Raw genomic sequence first — 17,458 nt, 5'->3', positions numbered from 1 at the left:
CCATTTGCCTAGAATAAGCATCCAGTGTGCCCAAAACTTTCTATACCTTGTCTCTATTCTTGGAAAACCCTGACCCACAGTGTATCCCATTACAGAGGAAAAAACTGAGGCTTAGAGAGCTCAGAGAAGCCTGAAGGCGCTGGGATACAAACCTAGTTTCCAAAGACATAGCTCAGTCCCTTTTCCTGATCTAATTATGCGATCAAAGCCTGTGTGAAGGGTCAGGGGAGAGAAAGAAGTAAAGTAAACACAGCATTAACTTGCCAATGAGTTCCTCAATGCTAGAATTCACATGAAATTAAGATAGAATAAATGGATCTATAATTTCTTTTCCATCTCCCCAAATAAATATTTTTAGAGGTGACATCCCTTGAGTTTTACTTTATTTGTAGCTATGGTCAACATAGTTTTATAACACTATCAAGGTTTGAGCTGGTAGGAAGTCATGTTTACCAAACAGTATCATCACGTGTCCCTCATATCTGATCTGACTCACCTTCCTTGGAAGACGCATGCCTCTCTTAATGGCCTTTATCTTCTGATAGGCTACCATAAGGAGATATTAAAAAAAAGGAAGCTGGTGAACTCACAAGCTTTTTTGATTGGATTGGATGAATGTGGGCCTGGGTGATTTTTGCTTATGACACACTGAGTGCTACTTTTAATTTTAGGAAATATTAGTTATCATTCACCTGTCACCACAATACACCCCTTCCCTCCCTACCCTCACACCCAGTGGGTCTATCACAAGCGTCAGCATGCTCAAATAAAAGACAAGTTAATGTCTGACATTATCAACAGCATGAACTGACCCCTCTCAGAGTAGTAAGGTGCTAGCAACAGGTGCTATAAGGCTATGGTAGTTTAGAGGAAATAGACCCTTTGCCCTCAGTGCATTTGAGGAAAGCCAGAGAGTCCATTCAGAGCATGGACTCTGGAACCAGACTGGCTGGCTTCACATCTCCCTCTCCCCACCCACTCCGTGATCTTGGGCAAGTTACATACATCCGTGTTTCACTTTCCTCACGTGTACAATGCAAATAATAACACCTCACTGTTGTGAGGGCTCAATAAAGTTGATGTCTATCAGAACATGCACGGCACCTAATTAAGTGTCATGAAGTGTTAGCCACTGATTTTAATTTAAATACAAAGAACCAATTACAGGCTTTGCCTGTACAATATGTGTATAAAAATGACTATAAATGAGGCCTACTGGCATAACTTGGAGCAGTATATTTGTTTCTTAATCAACAAACTCTTAATTCCAGCAGAGGAGGGTAGTAAGGCACACCTAAAGCACTCCAGCTTGGACAAAGGAAATGGGCTACTTTGTTCCTCTTTGACAGGGAATCACCTAGGTAAATGAAAATGAGAGACTCTCATGCACAGAGCCAGCAGCTATGCTTCCGGTTTCACCTGCCATGTCACGGGAACCCTGCCAAAATGAAGGGTGGCTCCAGAGAAGAGATCGGGGGGAGAAAATGATCCAACGCCTGAGAATCACTGGAGGGCTTTGGGGAACAATCTGGCACATTGGTGAATCACTCTGGCTGCTGGAAATGAGACAGATTTCAAGGAGCTAAAGAAAGTGGCAGAGCACTGCAGAAAAGATCACAGCAGCCAAAGCCAAAAATAAGTCAGCGCCAGCACTCTGACAGTATATATAGAAAGAGGGAATGGTAGTCACCAGCTATTTTATTAGAGGGAGAAAAGGACAGCCCTAGAAACAGCCTGATGAGAAGGATTTTAAAAGAAACAAAAACTTCGGGCCGGCCTAGTGGCGCGATGGTTGAGGGCTCGCTTGGGATGCCAGAGGGCCCCGGTTCGGATCCCACATATGAGGGCCAGTGACACTGCCCTCTACAGCTAGGATGCTGAACGGCGGCTCAACCTGGAGCTGGGCTGCCGGGAGTCGCCGGCAACGGTGTAGGCTGCAGCCCCTGTGGCAGTGGGTTGCCATGGGCTACCGTGTGTAGCCAGCAGCCAGCGTGAGCGGCCAGCGGCCAGCGGCCGCGGTGGGCGGCCGTCCAGAGGCCGGCAACTGATCTGCCTCGCCAGAGAAGAGCGCGATGATGGTGCCAACTTGGGCCAGTGGGGCGACGTCCTCCACAACTAGATTGAGGAACAAGACAACAGCAACTTGTCTGTTCCCCTTCCCCCAATTCCCCAGCACTGTTCCTATCCCCCTAATTCCCCAATAAAAATCTTAAAAAAAAATCATTTAAAAAAATAAATAAATAAAAAAATAAAAGAAACAAAAACTTAAGATGGAAGGCTTAAGACCAAGGTAAATATAACCCCACCACTAAGAGAGGCAAAAGTTGGGGAGATAAACGGGTTTTGGTAAAAAGCATCAGTGCTCCTTGGGAAAATGGCTGACTTCAGGTCTGGGCCAGGAATGGACAAGGTCAGCTCAGAATATCTTGTGCCAGAAAGTTAGAAAAGTATCAGAGACTACTGGGGCCTTGTAAAAAGTATTCAGGAGATAAGGACAAATTGAGCATCAAAATGAATATTGACTGCAATGGACTAAAACAAATACATTAAGATCCACAAGTTCTTAATGATGCTTGAAAAAGAGAAACTCATTGATTATTATGGGAGGTTGTTAGAGCACCAAATCATTACTCAGAAAATTGATAAAAGGAAAAAATTTCGCCTTTTCCCTGTCTTTCTATACAATCAAAATTTCAGGAGATGCAAATAGTTGTGAGGTTAGGTTCTTTATATACAGAATTCCAATTAATAAATGCAAGAAGAATGATACAAAAAGGCAAGAAATAACACACGGCGAGGAGGTGGAATAAAGGGAACCCTTGTGTAGTGCTGGTAGGAGTGTAAATTGGTACAGCCACTATGGAAAACAGTAGGGGATTTCATCAAAAAAATAAAAATAGAACTTCCATAGATCCAGCAATCCCACTTCTGGGTATTTATCCAAAGAAAACAAAAAAGCCAACTCGAAAAGATACATGCACCTCCATGTTCACTGCAGCATTATTCACAGTAGCCAAGACATGGAAATAACCTAAGTATCCATTAATGGATAAACAGATAAAGAAAATGTGATATACACACACACACACACACACACACACACACACCAGGGTGCCAAAAAAATGTATACAAGCGGACACTTTGGTCAATGTTGCTCAAGCAGTAGTTCACCATAATCAGAAGTGTCTGGACACTGATGGTTACCACTCTGAGCACCTCTTATAATTGCAGAAGTCAAACGTGACTTGCAGTCATCTTTTGTTATTGGTATATATTGAATATTACAATTTTAATAGTTTTCCTTTCTTAAAATGTGTATACATTTTTTTGGCCCCCTCTGTGTGTGTGTACACATACATACACACACACACACACACAATGGAATATTAATTAACCATTAAAAGAGAATGCAATTTTGACATTCGCAACATGATGGAACTTGAGGGTATTAATGCGAAATGAAGTAAGTCAGACAGAGAAAGGCAAACACTGTATGATTTCACTTATACGTGGAATCTAAAAAAAATGAAAGACAAAAAAAAAAAAGTTCATAGAAACAGAAAACAAATTGGTGGTTACCAGAGGAGGAAGGTGCAGGGTGGGCAAAATGGGTGAAGAGAGTCAAAAGGTACAAGCTTCTAGTTAAAAAATAAATAAGTCATGGGGATACAATGTACAGCATGGCAACTATAGTTAATAATACTGTACTCATATTTGAAAGTAGCTAAGACAGTAAATCTTAAAACTTATTACAAATAAAAAAAAAATCCTGCAACTATGTATGGTGACAGATGTTAACTAGACTTATTGTGGTGGTCATTTCACAATATGTACAAATATTGAATTATTATGTCGCACACCTGAAAGTAATACAATGTAGTATGTCAATTATACCTCAATTTTAAGAAAAGGAAAGTATAAACATTAAAAAAAAGAGGAATTAAAGATTTAGATCATCACCATTTTGCAGCCCATAATGAAATGTATCTAGGCTACAACCATCTATGAAGCTAAAATCATTAGGTGAAAGGTTGAGAGGTAAGTTGACTCTATCTGAACCCACTAAACAATCTTAACATCTCAAAAAGAGAGACATCCAGACATCATGTGTCTTGTGATATGGTGCAATAGATTTTATACAGCACCACCTACAAAAGATGCTTGGCTTTGAACTTGAATCTAATCAAGCCTCTACATCTAACTGTCAGATTAGAGGAAATATGGAAAATAACGAAACAACACAACACGTAAGAAATCAGCCCAGGAAGTGGGACATGCTACTGGACAAATGACGTGCTCTCTCCATCAAATCAATGGCATGAAATAAAGAGGCCCAGGGGGTGGGGACAACTAATAAAATAGATTAAAAAACCTAATAACCAAATGCAATGTGTGGACCTTGTTTAGTTCCTGATTCCAACTAATCATAAGTAAAAGGACATCTTTGAGAAAATCTGAATATGGGAATTATATTAAGAAATCGTTGTTAACATTTTTAGGTATAAGAAAGGCAATAGAAGTTGTTTCCTTTTCAAAGAAAAATAAAGTCCTTATCAGAGATGTAAACTGAAACATTTATGAGTGAGAGGACATGATGTTTAGGATTTTGCACTAAAATATACCAGCCCCGACAAAAAAGTGGGGGGGGGGGAATGAAACAAGACTGGTAAAATATTAATAACTGTTGAAGCTTGGGTGCTTATTATACTATTCTCTCACAACCTTCATAACACAAAGTTCTAAAAAAAATGATTATAGGTTTTGGTGAGAATTTAAGCTATGCCTTATCTTACCAATGATTTTTAGGAGACAGCCAGGGTCTTCCCACAAAGCAAAATTTAGTCATTCCCCACTTAGCCTAAAGAGGTGCAAAGAGTCTTAATCAGTGTGCATTTGGAGTTCCATACGATTAGAAGTGACTGCACCAAGGAATCCTGGAGTTCTGCAGTAATAATGAAATATCAGCTTGATTTTTCCCAATAAGAGATCCCCTGCAAGGTATTGGGTTGGGCAACACAGCCCACAAAGAGCTTACTTGATGACAGTTGATATCAGGTTGTGCAGATTTGTGGAAGCCCAAGGCCACATGGACAAGAGCCACAAATATTCCTAAACCAGATGTTGGTCAATACAGAAACTGCAAATTTTCTTACCAACCTGAGTAATGCAGAGCTGGTTTTGGGGTTTGTTTTTTTTTTTTTCAACAAGTGGCAATGAATTTGTGTTAACTTGTCTGTATAATCACTCAGCTGTAATCTGGAAGGGTAGCTCATGAGATAGAAAACTAAAGGTCCACAGAAGGATCTAAGCCATGGCTTGTTTGCATTAGCATCACTGACTAACCCAGGGGCTAAGCCGATGACCCCAGATGCTCGCAAGTTGCCAACTGGTTGGGTACATATTTCACCTGTTTTTCTCTTTCCTTCAAAGCGCTTCTGTTATGGAACGAGTGAAGGTTTGTGTCTTCCTCTCAAGTTAAAGCTCTAGAGCCCGGTGTGATTGGTATTTAGAGATGGGGCCTGTGGGGAGAATGTAGGCTTAGGCTAGGTCATGAGGGTGGGAACTCCATGATGGAATTAGTGGTCTTATAAGAAAAGGAAAAGAGAGAGAGATCTCTTCTTCCATGTGCACTGAGAAATGGCCACGTGAGGACACTGGAAGGAGGCAGCTCTCTGCATGCCAGGAAGAGAGCTCTCACCAGAAAGCAGATCAGCTGGCACCTTGATCTTGGACTTCCTACCATCCAGAGCTGTGAGAAAATAAATTTCTGTTGTTTAAACCACTCAGTCTATGGTATTTTGTTTTGGCAGCCTGAGTAGACTAATCCAGGTACGTATTTCACCATTTGTCTTTCTTTAAGGTTTCTAGTTCTTTGTTAGGAAAGGTTCCAAAATCACAAATGTGGTTCCAAAGCCAAAGGAGGGGGAAATAGTTGAAAATTATGGGTTTCCAACATTGGAAAATTTGACAATCTATTCCCAATAAGAAATTGGCCATGTACTTATGAAATGTGCTTGGAATGTTCCAAAGAGAAGTAAAACAGTATTAGAACCAAAGAAGGGTTAATAAAGTAGGCATTATTTGAAGTAACTACATTCAGAATAATTATGAAGATAAACCTGTATATTGGCAAGGCATACAACATCATGCCAGGTGGAGAGAAACACAAGCCTCCTATACAGATGAACACTACAGATCTACTTACACAGAGACCCTCAACAATTCTCCTCATAGATTGCCTGACTGCCCTCACGTCTTCAGTATTCTGCACCATAAAAAACTGTCAAGGATAATAGGAGCACAATTTGACCTACTTTTCCCTAGATTCCTGCAAATTCTGTAACTCTGGTTCTTGCATATATTTAGTTATCACATCTTTGAGACATATTTCCTCGCTTTTTTTTTTTTTGGCAGGCCATCCTGTATGCCACACGTTAAGGTCACTGGCGGGGAATCTATTTAGATTCCTAAACGCCCATGGTCATGAACTTAAAAAGACAGCCTATCACACCCAGCTAATCCTCGGAACATCCTTCTGAGGTAGATCATATACAGTCACCCCAACATGGGAAAGAAAATGCCTAAGAAAGGAGGAACGCAGGCCCACCGACATCAATTGAGACCCTTTCCTGCCCAAAAGAAGCCACACCAAAACACGTATTTCTCCCTAACTCTCCAGCTTCCACAAACCTCTTTGCAAGAACTAAAAGTCTTACTTTAAGGTATTCTTTACAAGGCAGGCAACAAAGACTTCATTTTTTAAATTATAGCCCCCAAAATCTACCTCGTTGCAGCTTCTCGGTAAAGCCTGCTTAATAATGGGAAATTTTTAAAAATTGGGTAGAACCCACGGAAGGTGCCCCGAAGCCCTGGTGAGCAGGGAGTGGTGAGTAAGTCAGCCAGGGGGCCTGGGCAGGGACTTCTGAGTGGCTAATGAAGGGTGTCAGCTCAGCAGGCCGTCCGGCTCCCCTAACAAACAAAACATGTCTGACCTGCTCAGGCCATCAGATGCACTTACAACCCAATGAGGGGCACTCCTTCACCAGGAAATCCTATCTGAACACATTATCAGGGAGTATTAAGATTTAAGATTCTGGAGGCCGTACCCCCTCCTGCTCAAGGGGGCGTCGCCGAGTACTAAGTGTTGGAGGCTCTGGAACCCAGGAGCTAGACGCTCGCCCAGGAACTTCCAACTCCTGGGTCATCCCCTCGGCGGCGGCGGCGGCGGCCAGAGCCAGCCCCGATGCCCAGAGCCTGAAACGGGGACGTCCAACACAAGCGCACACGTTTGATGCCTCCTGCAAACTGGGATTCTGACCCAGGCTGCAGCTGGGACGTGGCTGGCCGACGGTTAGGCACCGGACACCTGCAGCTTCCCCTCCCGGGAGAGGCAAACGGCCCTTCTTCCGGGGATGCCCACCATCCGGCAGCCAAAATCCAGGTGCCCTTGGGTGCATCGGGGGGCAAAGGGAATCCGATGCTCACGGAGGGCACCCCACGACCCCGCCGTCCCGGGCCCCTCTTCTGCCCGGTCCCGCACCAGGGGCGCCCGGTCCGCCACCTCCCCAACTTCCAGGCGCCCGCCTCCGCGGCCCCCGAGGATGGGCGCGAGCTCCACGTGCGCGCGGCCCATGACCACTCGGGCCGGGCCGGACCGGGCCACTCACCCGGCCCCCGGCAGCGCTCCGCTTCCTCCGCAGCGTGAGCCCGCTCCGCAGCAGCGCCGGCAGGTCCTTCAGCCGCGGCCGCAGCGGCGCCGGCGGCTGCTCGAGCTCCGGCTCGCGGACGCTGGGGCTGCGGCGAAGGGCGCTGTCCGCCGCCGCCACCGCCGCCGCGGCGGCCAGGGCCGGGCTCTCGCACGGCGGCTGCATCTTGACGGAGCCCACGGCCATCCTCATGCCCTGACGGCGGCTGCGGCGCCCGCGGCTCCTCTCCCCCGCACTCGCCTCCGCGCACCAGGCAGCGAGAGGGCGCGACTGCGGCTCGGGCGCGGGGCGCGCTGCCAGCCGCTGCCCATTGGCGCGCGCCTGGGCCCCCGCCGGGCTCAGCCCCGCGCGCCTCGCCCTCCCCGCCCAGGTGCGCCCGGCCCCGCCCCCTCCCGCGGTGTACCTCCGCCTGCGGACCTGGCCCCCTCTCGGCCGCTTCCGGAACCTTAGAGGGAGAGGGTAGGCCACCTTGGGCAGAGGCTCATCCATAGGTGCGGGGTTCCCAGAATCCTCCAGCAAACCCACTCGACTGCCCACCCCCGCCTCCCACCCCCAGTTCCCTTTAGACTGAAAAACCCCACTTCAGTCCCTTTTCCTAACAGCCAGGGTTGACTTGGACTTCGACCAAGTGAACTGGGAAGCCTGGGCCACTCCCTCCCCCTCAACCCCTTCTTGCTTCGTGCACGGCCTAGCCCCAAATCATAATCGCTATTCCTGGAAATGGTTTGTGCCAAAGAACTTCAAAATAGGCTCGGTATTCTGCTACAAGTCAAACACCATTGAGGCAGAATTGCCCCCCCCACCACACTGTCCTCTCTCGGGCACACTCATCATGAAAGGATAAGGGGAGAAAACTCGTGTCGGTTATGATGAGTATTTAGCAAAATAGATACAAGTCTGGTGACCCGAAGGTGAATCTCTGTGAACATGTTGGAACCTGACCTTCCCTGAAAGCCTGATGCATGTGATGAATGTGCTTGGTAAACTGTAAAGGCCTACCATGGTGTGAATCATTGTTTACACCATTCCAGAAGCCAGGAATAGTGAAACAGGGGGACGGAGCTATTCCAGGAGGCTTAAAATCCAAGTGGCTGTGAATCTTCATACCCCAGCTCAGTCTGTCTTTGACAAGGGCCAGCTAGGGCTTCTACTCCTTATTAGTAAGACACCGGGGTCTCCATCTTTGCCAAAGACTTGTAAGAACTGAATAAGCTTACCCACATTACAAAAATAAAACGGACAAATAAGGATTACAGGAGGTCAGGGCCCTGAGTTGTTTTACCATTGTACCCTCAGCCCCTCACTGGGTAAATGCTTCGCAAATATATGTGGAAATGTGACCATGTAAGGAAAAAGGAAGGATGACCTGTGACCTTTACGTACAAAGAACTTAAGATTTGGCCCTGCAGAAAATAAACATACAGAAAAGCAAAAGCATTACCTTGTACTCTTGGTAATTGCCAAGTGAGTGTGGATCAGCATTTTGAACCAAAGGAGCAAGAACTGCTTCTGGCCTGGGATAGGTGAGGAAAAGTCAGCAAAGGCAGTTTAAACGGTGCCTCAAAGTCCAGTGGGGAAGATTCAGCCGGGCAGAAGGGTGGGTGAGGGTCCTTCAAGTAAAGAGGAAAAACATCAGAACAATGCCAAAGTGGTATCACACAGAAACTCCTGGGTACTGGGTGTGTTATACTGGTGGGAAGTGTAATGAGGAAGCAGGAGAGAACTATCAGACGCACTGCACACAGGTGTGTGACACACTACAGAAAGCCTTAAAACCTAGCACCTTAAGCTGCGTGTGTTTAGTGGAAGAAACTCTGCAATAAACTCTATCGTCCATCACAGTTTCCAAATACTATCGCATTTATTTATTCAAGGCTGAAATCCCACTTGTGGGTACCATTGAAGACCGTACCCATTTATATAATGTTGAAATACTTCAGCTCCAGTTGGTAATTAGTCAATGCCTTGAGGCCCAGAATGCCAGCCACCCCAGACTCCTCCAGACTCCCCCTTGAAACACCAACTGAAGGACCAGCAGTCCTGGTCCGGTAGAGGCCCTCCAGGACACTTTTGGTCACCATTCACTCCAATTAGTGAGCAGGTGCTTGTGCCATCTCACTCCTGATGGTCCCTTTTGAATCACACCATAAACCTCTCCTGCTCCAAAATGGTACACACGTGTTCTGTCTCCCGGTCCAGATGCTTGGTCTTCCCTGTCTTTCACGCAGCTTCTCAATGCAAGACCAGGCAGTTTATCTCATAGATTCATTGGCATTGACCAAGGGTCTAAAACTCAATATCAATAAGGACCTTTGGAAAGTTGGCTTAGCTTAAGGTGATAAATGACAATTGCCATTCAGCCCCAGTATAAGGCAGACAACAAGGAATTGTAGGAACATGTAAACAGAAGAGCCATGCCACTATTCCGCTCAGATTAAGCAGTGTCCCACCCCAGGACCTTTGTACTTGCTGTACCCACTGCCTGGAATTCTCTTTCTCTGCAATGCTATCCAATAAAACTCTTTGCAATGCTGGAAATGTTCTAGAGGTGCTTTTTACCCACTCGCCACATTGAGCACTTGAAATGTGGCTAGTGTGTCTGAATAACTCAATTTTAAATTTTATTTAATTTGAATTAAAATAAATTTAGATAGCTACATGTGGCTTTAGGACGCTGTATGGGAAAACAAAGTTCTAGAAATCCATATTTCTCTTTCTCTACTCCACAAATTTTTTCACTGAAATATTTCAACGAGGCCTTCTATGACAACACCACTTAAAATTGTGGCCTTTGCATTCCAACTCTCTTCTGTCCCCTTCCTGGCCTTCCACAGAGCTTATTGACATTCAATATTCTATATATTTTACTTATTCATTTGTCTGTGTGGTCTGCCTCTCCTCACTAGAATGTAAGCTCCACAGGGGCCTGAATTTTATTTTCCTTTTCCAACCTATTAGTTGAGTAACTAAATTTGTTCATATATGAAAACGCAGTTTTGCAAAAGGAGCCTAATCTGGATTTTGCAAAATTGCAAAGTTAAAAAAAAAAATTGAGTACTATATATGCCAACATCACACAGGTCAAACAAAATGACTGTGCTGTTTGAGCCTATTTTTACTTAGGAGAATGCCATCAGCAAAGCTAAAGTTTATGGAAATACCTATGGTAAGAAAATATAAGTTTTATTGGCTGTTTGTACTGAAGGGAAATTGGAGACTAGGAAGGTGGCTCTGACAATTAGCTAGCTACACAGAGATGAGGGTCTGAACTTGTGGGGTCAGGGGCAACAGGAGGAGGTAAGGTGTCAGACATTACAAGAGAAAGCTCCTTAGGCTTTGGACACATGTTAGGAGGAGTGAAAAGATACGTCCAGCAGTGTTACAGATTGTATTTTACAAAGATGTAACCAACAACACAGTATTCCTATCACCCAACATCTTCTCCAATATGCTCTTGCAATACCCCCATGAAGATACCGTGTGTATTTCTCCATCGCCTTGAACCTGGGCAGGCTCTGGGACTACCTTAGCCGAAAGGATACAGCCGAGGTTACAGTGCCAGTTCTGTAAGTAGCCCTTAATCTGCCTCATAGCTTCTGCTTCCTGCTCTCTCCTGGAATGCTTGCTTCTTGGATGCTCCTACTCAGAACCCAGCTTCCTTGCCACCTGGAGAGTTCATGCAGAGATGCTCTGGCAGCTGATCTGCCATCCAGCACCCAGTCCAGCCGAGCCTTCCTATGACTGCTGTACTAACTGACATCAGACTGCAACCACGAGGGAGAGGCCAAAGCAAGAACGAACTATCCTGCAGAGCCCAAACAACCCACCAAACTATGAGAGAGAATAATAAATTGTTTTAAGCCACTGAGTTTAGAGGTATTTGTTACACAACAGTAGCACACATGGTTCCGAAAACTGTGAGAATGTAATCCCCTGTAATAAAAAGGAAGGAAATTTATATTTATATTTGTATGTGAGTGAAGAAACTTGAAATTTCTTGCAAGTAGCTGAAATTGGCTACCTGGGAAAGGAAAGATGGGAAATTTTTCATGCATGCATTTTTTGTTTTTCCTAAAACATGTGAATGTATTAGCTGTTAAAAATTATATTTAAAAAATGGTTCCAGATTTTGAGAAGTCATGAAGGTTGGGGGAGCTGATTTTGAGGGATTGTTTTACATAGCAGTTAAACTGACCAAACTAGTAAGCACCCAAGTGAAAATCTGACCAGTAAGAGCAGCTGGAGCTCCAGAGAATGGGCTAGAGATACAGATATCCCAGTGTCCAAAAATATGACCATAAAGGATGGAGCCGGCTATGGTGCTGAGGGGATAGAGGAGCAGCAGAGACAGTCTACCCCTTCTTAGGGTGGGCTCTGGGAGAACACACAGCAGATGACCTTACATTCCCAGTTGTATGGAATTTGGAACAGTGACTCTCGTGGATTTTCCTCCTTTATCTTTTGTGGTCTCATATGGTTATGAATACCAAGGAAAGCATCTACTAGCTGGGCTTTCCCTGGTGTTTTTCCATTCTCTGTGTACCTGCTTGTCTCTTGATAAATGTACAAAATGCATGTCTCCTAACACCACAGTTATCAGGATTTTGATGCCTACTCCTTGGAGTCCCTCCCTTCCCAACATCTTCTGTTTTTAATTTTTCTACCACTTAAGATATTTTGCATTGCCTTACCAGCTCTCAAAAACAGAAAACGGAAACACATATTTGTCTCCCTATTCAAGCCTACCAATACTTAAGTATGTAATGATCAGAGTGCACTGAATATGACCTTCCCAAGGACCAAGGACTTATGTTGAGCAGTGGGAGATCAGAAGGCAGATCTTAACACGAGAAACCTAATACCGCCCATACTGCCTCTACTGAGAATGCCAGATATAACTGCTTGCATACTGGATACTAACACTATTTTTAAATTTTCTTATGGAATGAATATGCAATAGGGAGAAATATAGCAAAATAAAGAAACATGCTTCAAACCTAAAAATATTAAGCCTTACTCGTTTTATTTTAGTTTCCGAGAATCATAAATAGAACTATCTGCCATCAAACTGTTCATGACAAACCTATGTGATACTGTGCTATTACTTTTGTAGTACATCATATCCTGTGCATCATGCAAATACTCCCCTCAGGGGATGATACCATTTTCCTCACACTATTTGCATTGGTGGCTCCAGCCAGAGACTGGCCCATAAAGATGGGTACCATTCCTTGTACGTTCACCTTCTATTCATTACATGCATAACCTTGAAACAAAAGCTGTCTGTTCATGCCTTTTCCCATGCTATTTACTGTTATCATCCTAGAAATTTCTTTTTGTAAGTTAGCTGTGCAAGTTTACCAGGCCCTTTGGTGTTTAGGACACTTTTGAAAAAAAATACCCCTGTGGTCAGATGCCCAATAAGACAGAGAAACAGGGCAATAAGAGAACTAACTTCACAAACAGACAGCAAGAAAGCCAAGAAAGTCTTGTGCCATCCTCCCCTCTCTGCTCGTAGAAATCTACTCCTCCTTACACGGATCAAATAATACCTCCTCCTAGAAACCTCTGCTCTTCCAAGTGTGATGAATTCTTCCTCTGGTAAACCTACGGGCTAACCTACAACTATGCATCTGCTTTTACCACCCTTCTTATCGCAGTCTGTCTTGTATTTGAATTAAATGTTTGCATGTAATACCTATATGAGGTATAAACCCCTTAAGGGCAGACATTACTCATCTTCGTATTCCCCTCCAATGCAGTGCCTAGCACATAGTAGATGCTAAGCTAATAAATGCATGCATGAGAGAATGCTGGCTGGATGAACAAATGAAGGAACAAAATCGAGATTAGCTAAACACTGCCATCCTTGTTGAGGAAAGCAAGACAGAAGTCTTAGCAGATGCATAGTCCCAAAGGTCGCTGAAAAATACATTGCCCCAAGGGTGATGAGAGGCTATAAATGGACTCCAGATGGTGGCATGTTCAGATCAGCAGGGAAGGAAGATGATTTTAGCATCAATATGTAGAGTGATTTAGAATAGGGAGATGCTGAAAGCTGGGAAGCCAGCAAAGCAGTTTATAGAATCCCAGGCAGGAAGTATTAAGATGATAATCCATAAAATAGGGTTAATGGAAACCTCTTCTGTGTTTTCCTTATACTATTTGCATTGGTGTGTTCTGTGCACAGTTTCTGGGCTAATGAAATGAGCTGGTGTTTTTAAAGCTCTCTGCAAATGTTAAAGTACTGCACACATAGCACTGTCTTTCTGTACGGGTAAAAGGGGAGGGACATGAAATGATGCCTTGGAGAAGGGTGCCAAAGATCATGCCCAACCGAGAGAGACCATTAAGAAGATGTTTTCTCCTGTTTGTGAATATTAAACATTTGCCGCATTGACGCAAGCCAAACACAGAATAAGCCATAAGAAAATCTGCGTTAGAGGGTTCTGGCAATACCATATAAGCTCAAATAGGCTTTTGAAGATCTTGGAAAGAAGATATAGATGTGGGGATAGAGAACACTTGAAGCAAGAAAGTCTCCAAAGTTCTTAAACATAAGGAAGGTCCTTAACTTGGAGAAGATGACCGCACTCAAGGGACAACAAGGTAGTTGTTTTCAAATATTTTGAATATGTAGAAGAGGACTGAAGTTATTCTCTACAGCACTAAGACCAAATTGGTAAACCATAGAGAAAGAAATATTTCTTCTGAACATAATAAAGGCTTTTCTATCTATTTAAAGTCCTTTCGAACATAGACGAGTCCTTATCCTTACAAAATGGGGAGCTTAGACTGGACTTCACGGGATTTTTGTTTCATCCGATAGATGATTGGACTCAGTGACGGTAATGTTTCTTTCAACACAAGATTCACTGGCCCTAGTCCATACTGAAGTGCTTCCAGAATAGCAATTTCCAAAGTGTGGTCTGAAGACCTCTGAGCATCGTCAAGTCTCTTTCAGGGATTCCACAAGGTTAAACCTATTTTCTTAACAATGCTAAAATGTTATTTGCCCTTTTTGTTCTTATTCTATCATGAGTATACATTGGGGTTTTTTAGAGGCTACAGACATGTGATGTTGCAACAGACAAATGCAGGAATAGATATGAAAATCCAGCTGCCTCTATAAACACAGATATTAAAGAAATTAATAGAAATATAAACCATGCCATTCTCCTCACTACATTGTGTTTTATTTTGGGAAACAGTTATATTTCATAAAACATTATCTATAGTAACATAATCAATTTACTATAAATTAATAAATATTTTTAAATTTTTGCTGTTTTAAATTTTAACATAGTAACTATCCATAGATATAACCCACATAAACAAAGGGCTTTAGGCTCCTCAGAATTTAAGAGTGGGAAGAGGTCCAAACACCAAAACATTTGAGAACTGCTATTATAAGGCATGGTTGGAAAAAGATGTATCTCTGATCATAAGAATGAAGGAAGGGATGAACAGGCTAAAAAAGCTTTCTTACTTGCTTACTTCCCAGTTATCTCCATAGAGCGAATATCACATGTATCCTGACACAGAGCTTGTGATTTCTAGAAAGGTGACCTGGGGTGGTGAAATGGAAAGACCCGTGCTTTGGAATCAGAGTGGCCTGCATTCAGATCCGGATTTTTCCACCTTCTAGTTTTTTTTTGTTTGTTTGTTTTGTTTTTAAGATTTTTATTGGGGAATTGGGGGGATTGTAACAGTGCTGGGGAATCGGGGGAAGGGTAACAGACAAGTTGCTGTCGTCTTGTTCTTCAGTCTAGTTGTGGAGGACGTTGTTTCACTGGCCCAAGTTGGCACCATCATTGCGCTCTTCCCGGGCGAGGCAGATCAGTCGCCAGCTTCTGGACGGCCGCTCACTGCGGCTGCTGGCCGCTCACACTGGCTGCTGGCTACATACGGTAGCCCATGGCAATCCACTGCCACAGGGGCTGCAGCCCACGCCGTCGCCGGCGACTCACGGCAGCCCAGCTCCAGGTTGAGCTGTTGTTCAGCATCTTAGCTGTAGAGGGCAGTGTCACTGGCCCTCATATGTGGGATCCGAACCGGGGCCCTCTGGCATCCCAAGCCAGTTCTTAACCATTGCGCCACTCGGCCGGCCTGTCCACCTTCTAGTTTTGTAGCCTTAGATTCCCTGGCCACTGAGCCTCTGCTCTGCTCTGTGTGATACGCACACTACCAGGTTGTTGAGAAGAGTAGACAAGATATATGTGAAGAATCTAACCCAATGAGGTGCCTCCTAACTTGTAGCCGTCCATGCAGCTGGAGCTGCTGTCAGTCAATCCCCAATGAGCTTCTAGTGAGCTGCATGACCTGATGAACCAACGACGGTTTAGATATGGTTTGCACCAGCTTTCCCCACATATTCACCTCTCCAGGCAAATGCCAAATCCTTATAAAGGTTATACAGGTAATTTCTGAAGTAACTTTTTAGCTGCCAACCATCAACTTATAACTTTCTCATCCTTTATAGTCTGAATACAGTTGTGGGGCAGTAGAACAAACATTATGTGTGGAGTCAAAATACCCAGCCAGGTTGGGTCCCACATTTATTGATTTATTAGCTTTGTGACTTTAGCCAAGCATTTCATCTCTCTGACTCTGTTTCTTCGTCTATCAAACAGGGATAATAAAACCAAATTGTGGAGTGGTAATAAAAGCTAAAGTAGCTAATACTTATGAGACTACCTTGTAAGCTGCAAAGCTATATTTGTCAGCTGTCATTAATAAATATCACCTATTCTACGTTCAAAATTGGTCTAAACTAAAAAAAATCCACAATGACTATTTAATCAAAATTATCTCCACAAACACACATACATGCATACACACAAATATGCATTTATTGGACATTAACATGAAACCTGCACATATTTTTACAAAAACACTTTGTGAATGTGTTCTGGCCAATCCCCCAAATTTGTTTTCCTATTCTAAAGCTTTATATCAAGCCCACATAAAGAGAAACACTAAGACATATCAATCTTTATTTCTAATTAACCTACTTAAAAGAGGTAATATTGATAAGAGAAGCAATAGAGAGCTTTCTTAGAAAATTAAAATGTGACACTCGTCTGATTTTCCCTCTACGACCCGGTCCCTTGGAAAGAAAAGGACTAGAGGAAAAGGCACTTGAGGAGGTAATAATTCATAACTGCTATTAACAGAGCTCCAAATAAATCTTTTATCCACCTATCTCTTTTGTGTCTATTGATATCAAAGTCGAAAAAGGTGTTACTCACCATGCGTCTGTTTATTCCTGGTGAAAAGTTAAAACCTGCACTGTCAAGGCTGAGAAAATTGACTCTGTTCTCCAATGGATTCAGAACAAGCTGGTTTTGCTCATAGTCTTTTGGAATATCTGCACATTTTTTTATCCTTGACTCCTCTTTGGCTGTGAACTTCCTGAGGACTGATGTCACTGCTGAATATAGTGTAAATTCCCTACTAGTTACAGTGTTCTCTGCATGGTGGGCATTACATGGAACTGTAATTTTATAATTCCAGATCAAAACTGATATTGTTTTTCACTTTTCAAATATGTACATTTGAAACATTCTCTTAGATACCATTCCCAATAGTGACAACAGGATTTCGTATTTATTTACAAGGGAGACTAAGAGGATCAAAAGGCCTTAATGTTTATAAAGTTTAATAGTTTCCTCAAGGTATATGAACAAGATTATTTTTTAATTGTTTATGGTGTAGACATCAGAAGGGGTGATATGAAGTCAAGAGTCCAT

The 17,458-nt window shown here is 43.4% G+C and overlaps 1 protein-coding gene across 2 annotated transcripts in view; it reads right to left on the bottom strand.

The window, feature by feature from the left end:
• Window positions 1-7,923, bottom strand: part of RAPGEF5 (Rap guanine nucleotide exchange factor 5) — a 216,990-nt gene extending 209,067 nt beyond the window's left edge. Inside the window, exon 1 of one of the 2 annotated variants that reach the window (XM_019652001.1) lies at window positions 7,668-7,923. In XM_019652001.1, the coding sequence (XP_019507546.1) occupies window positions 7,668-7,898 (231 nt within the window). In that variant the 5' untranslated portion in view covers window positions 7,899-7,923. The remainder of the gene's footprint in view (window positions 1-7,667) is intronic. The other variant, XM_019652002.1, reaches the window with a different exon arrangement.
• Between the last annotated feature and the right edge of the window lie 9,535 nt (window positions 7,924-17,458).

Source organism: Hipposideros armiger, unplaced genomic scaffold (assembly GCF_001890085.2).
Source record: "Hipposideros armiger isolate ML-2016 unplaced genomic scaffold, ASM189008v1 scaffold_171, whole genome shotgun sequence".
In the NCBI taxonomy this organism is placed as follows: domain Eukaryota; kingdom Metazoa; phylum Chordata; class Mammalia; order Chiroptera; family Hipposideridae; genus Hipposideros; species Hipposideros armiger.
The sequence above is the reverse complement of the archived record's forward strand: the minus strand, read 5'-3'. Positions and strand labels throughout refer to the sequence as shown.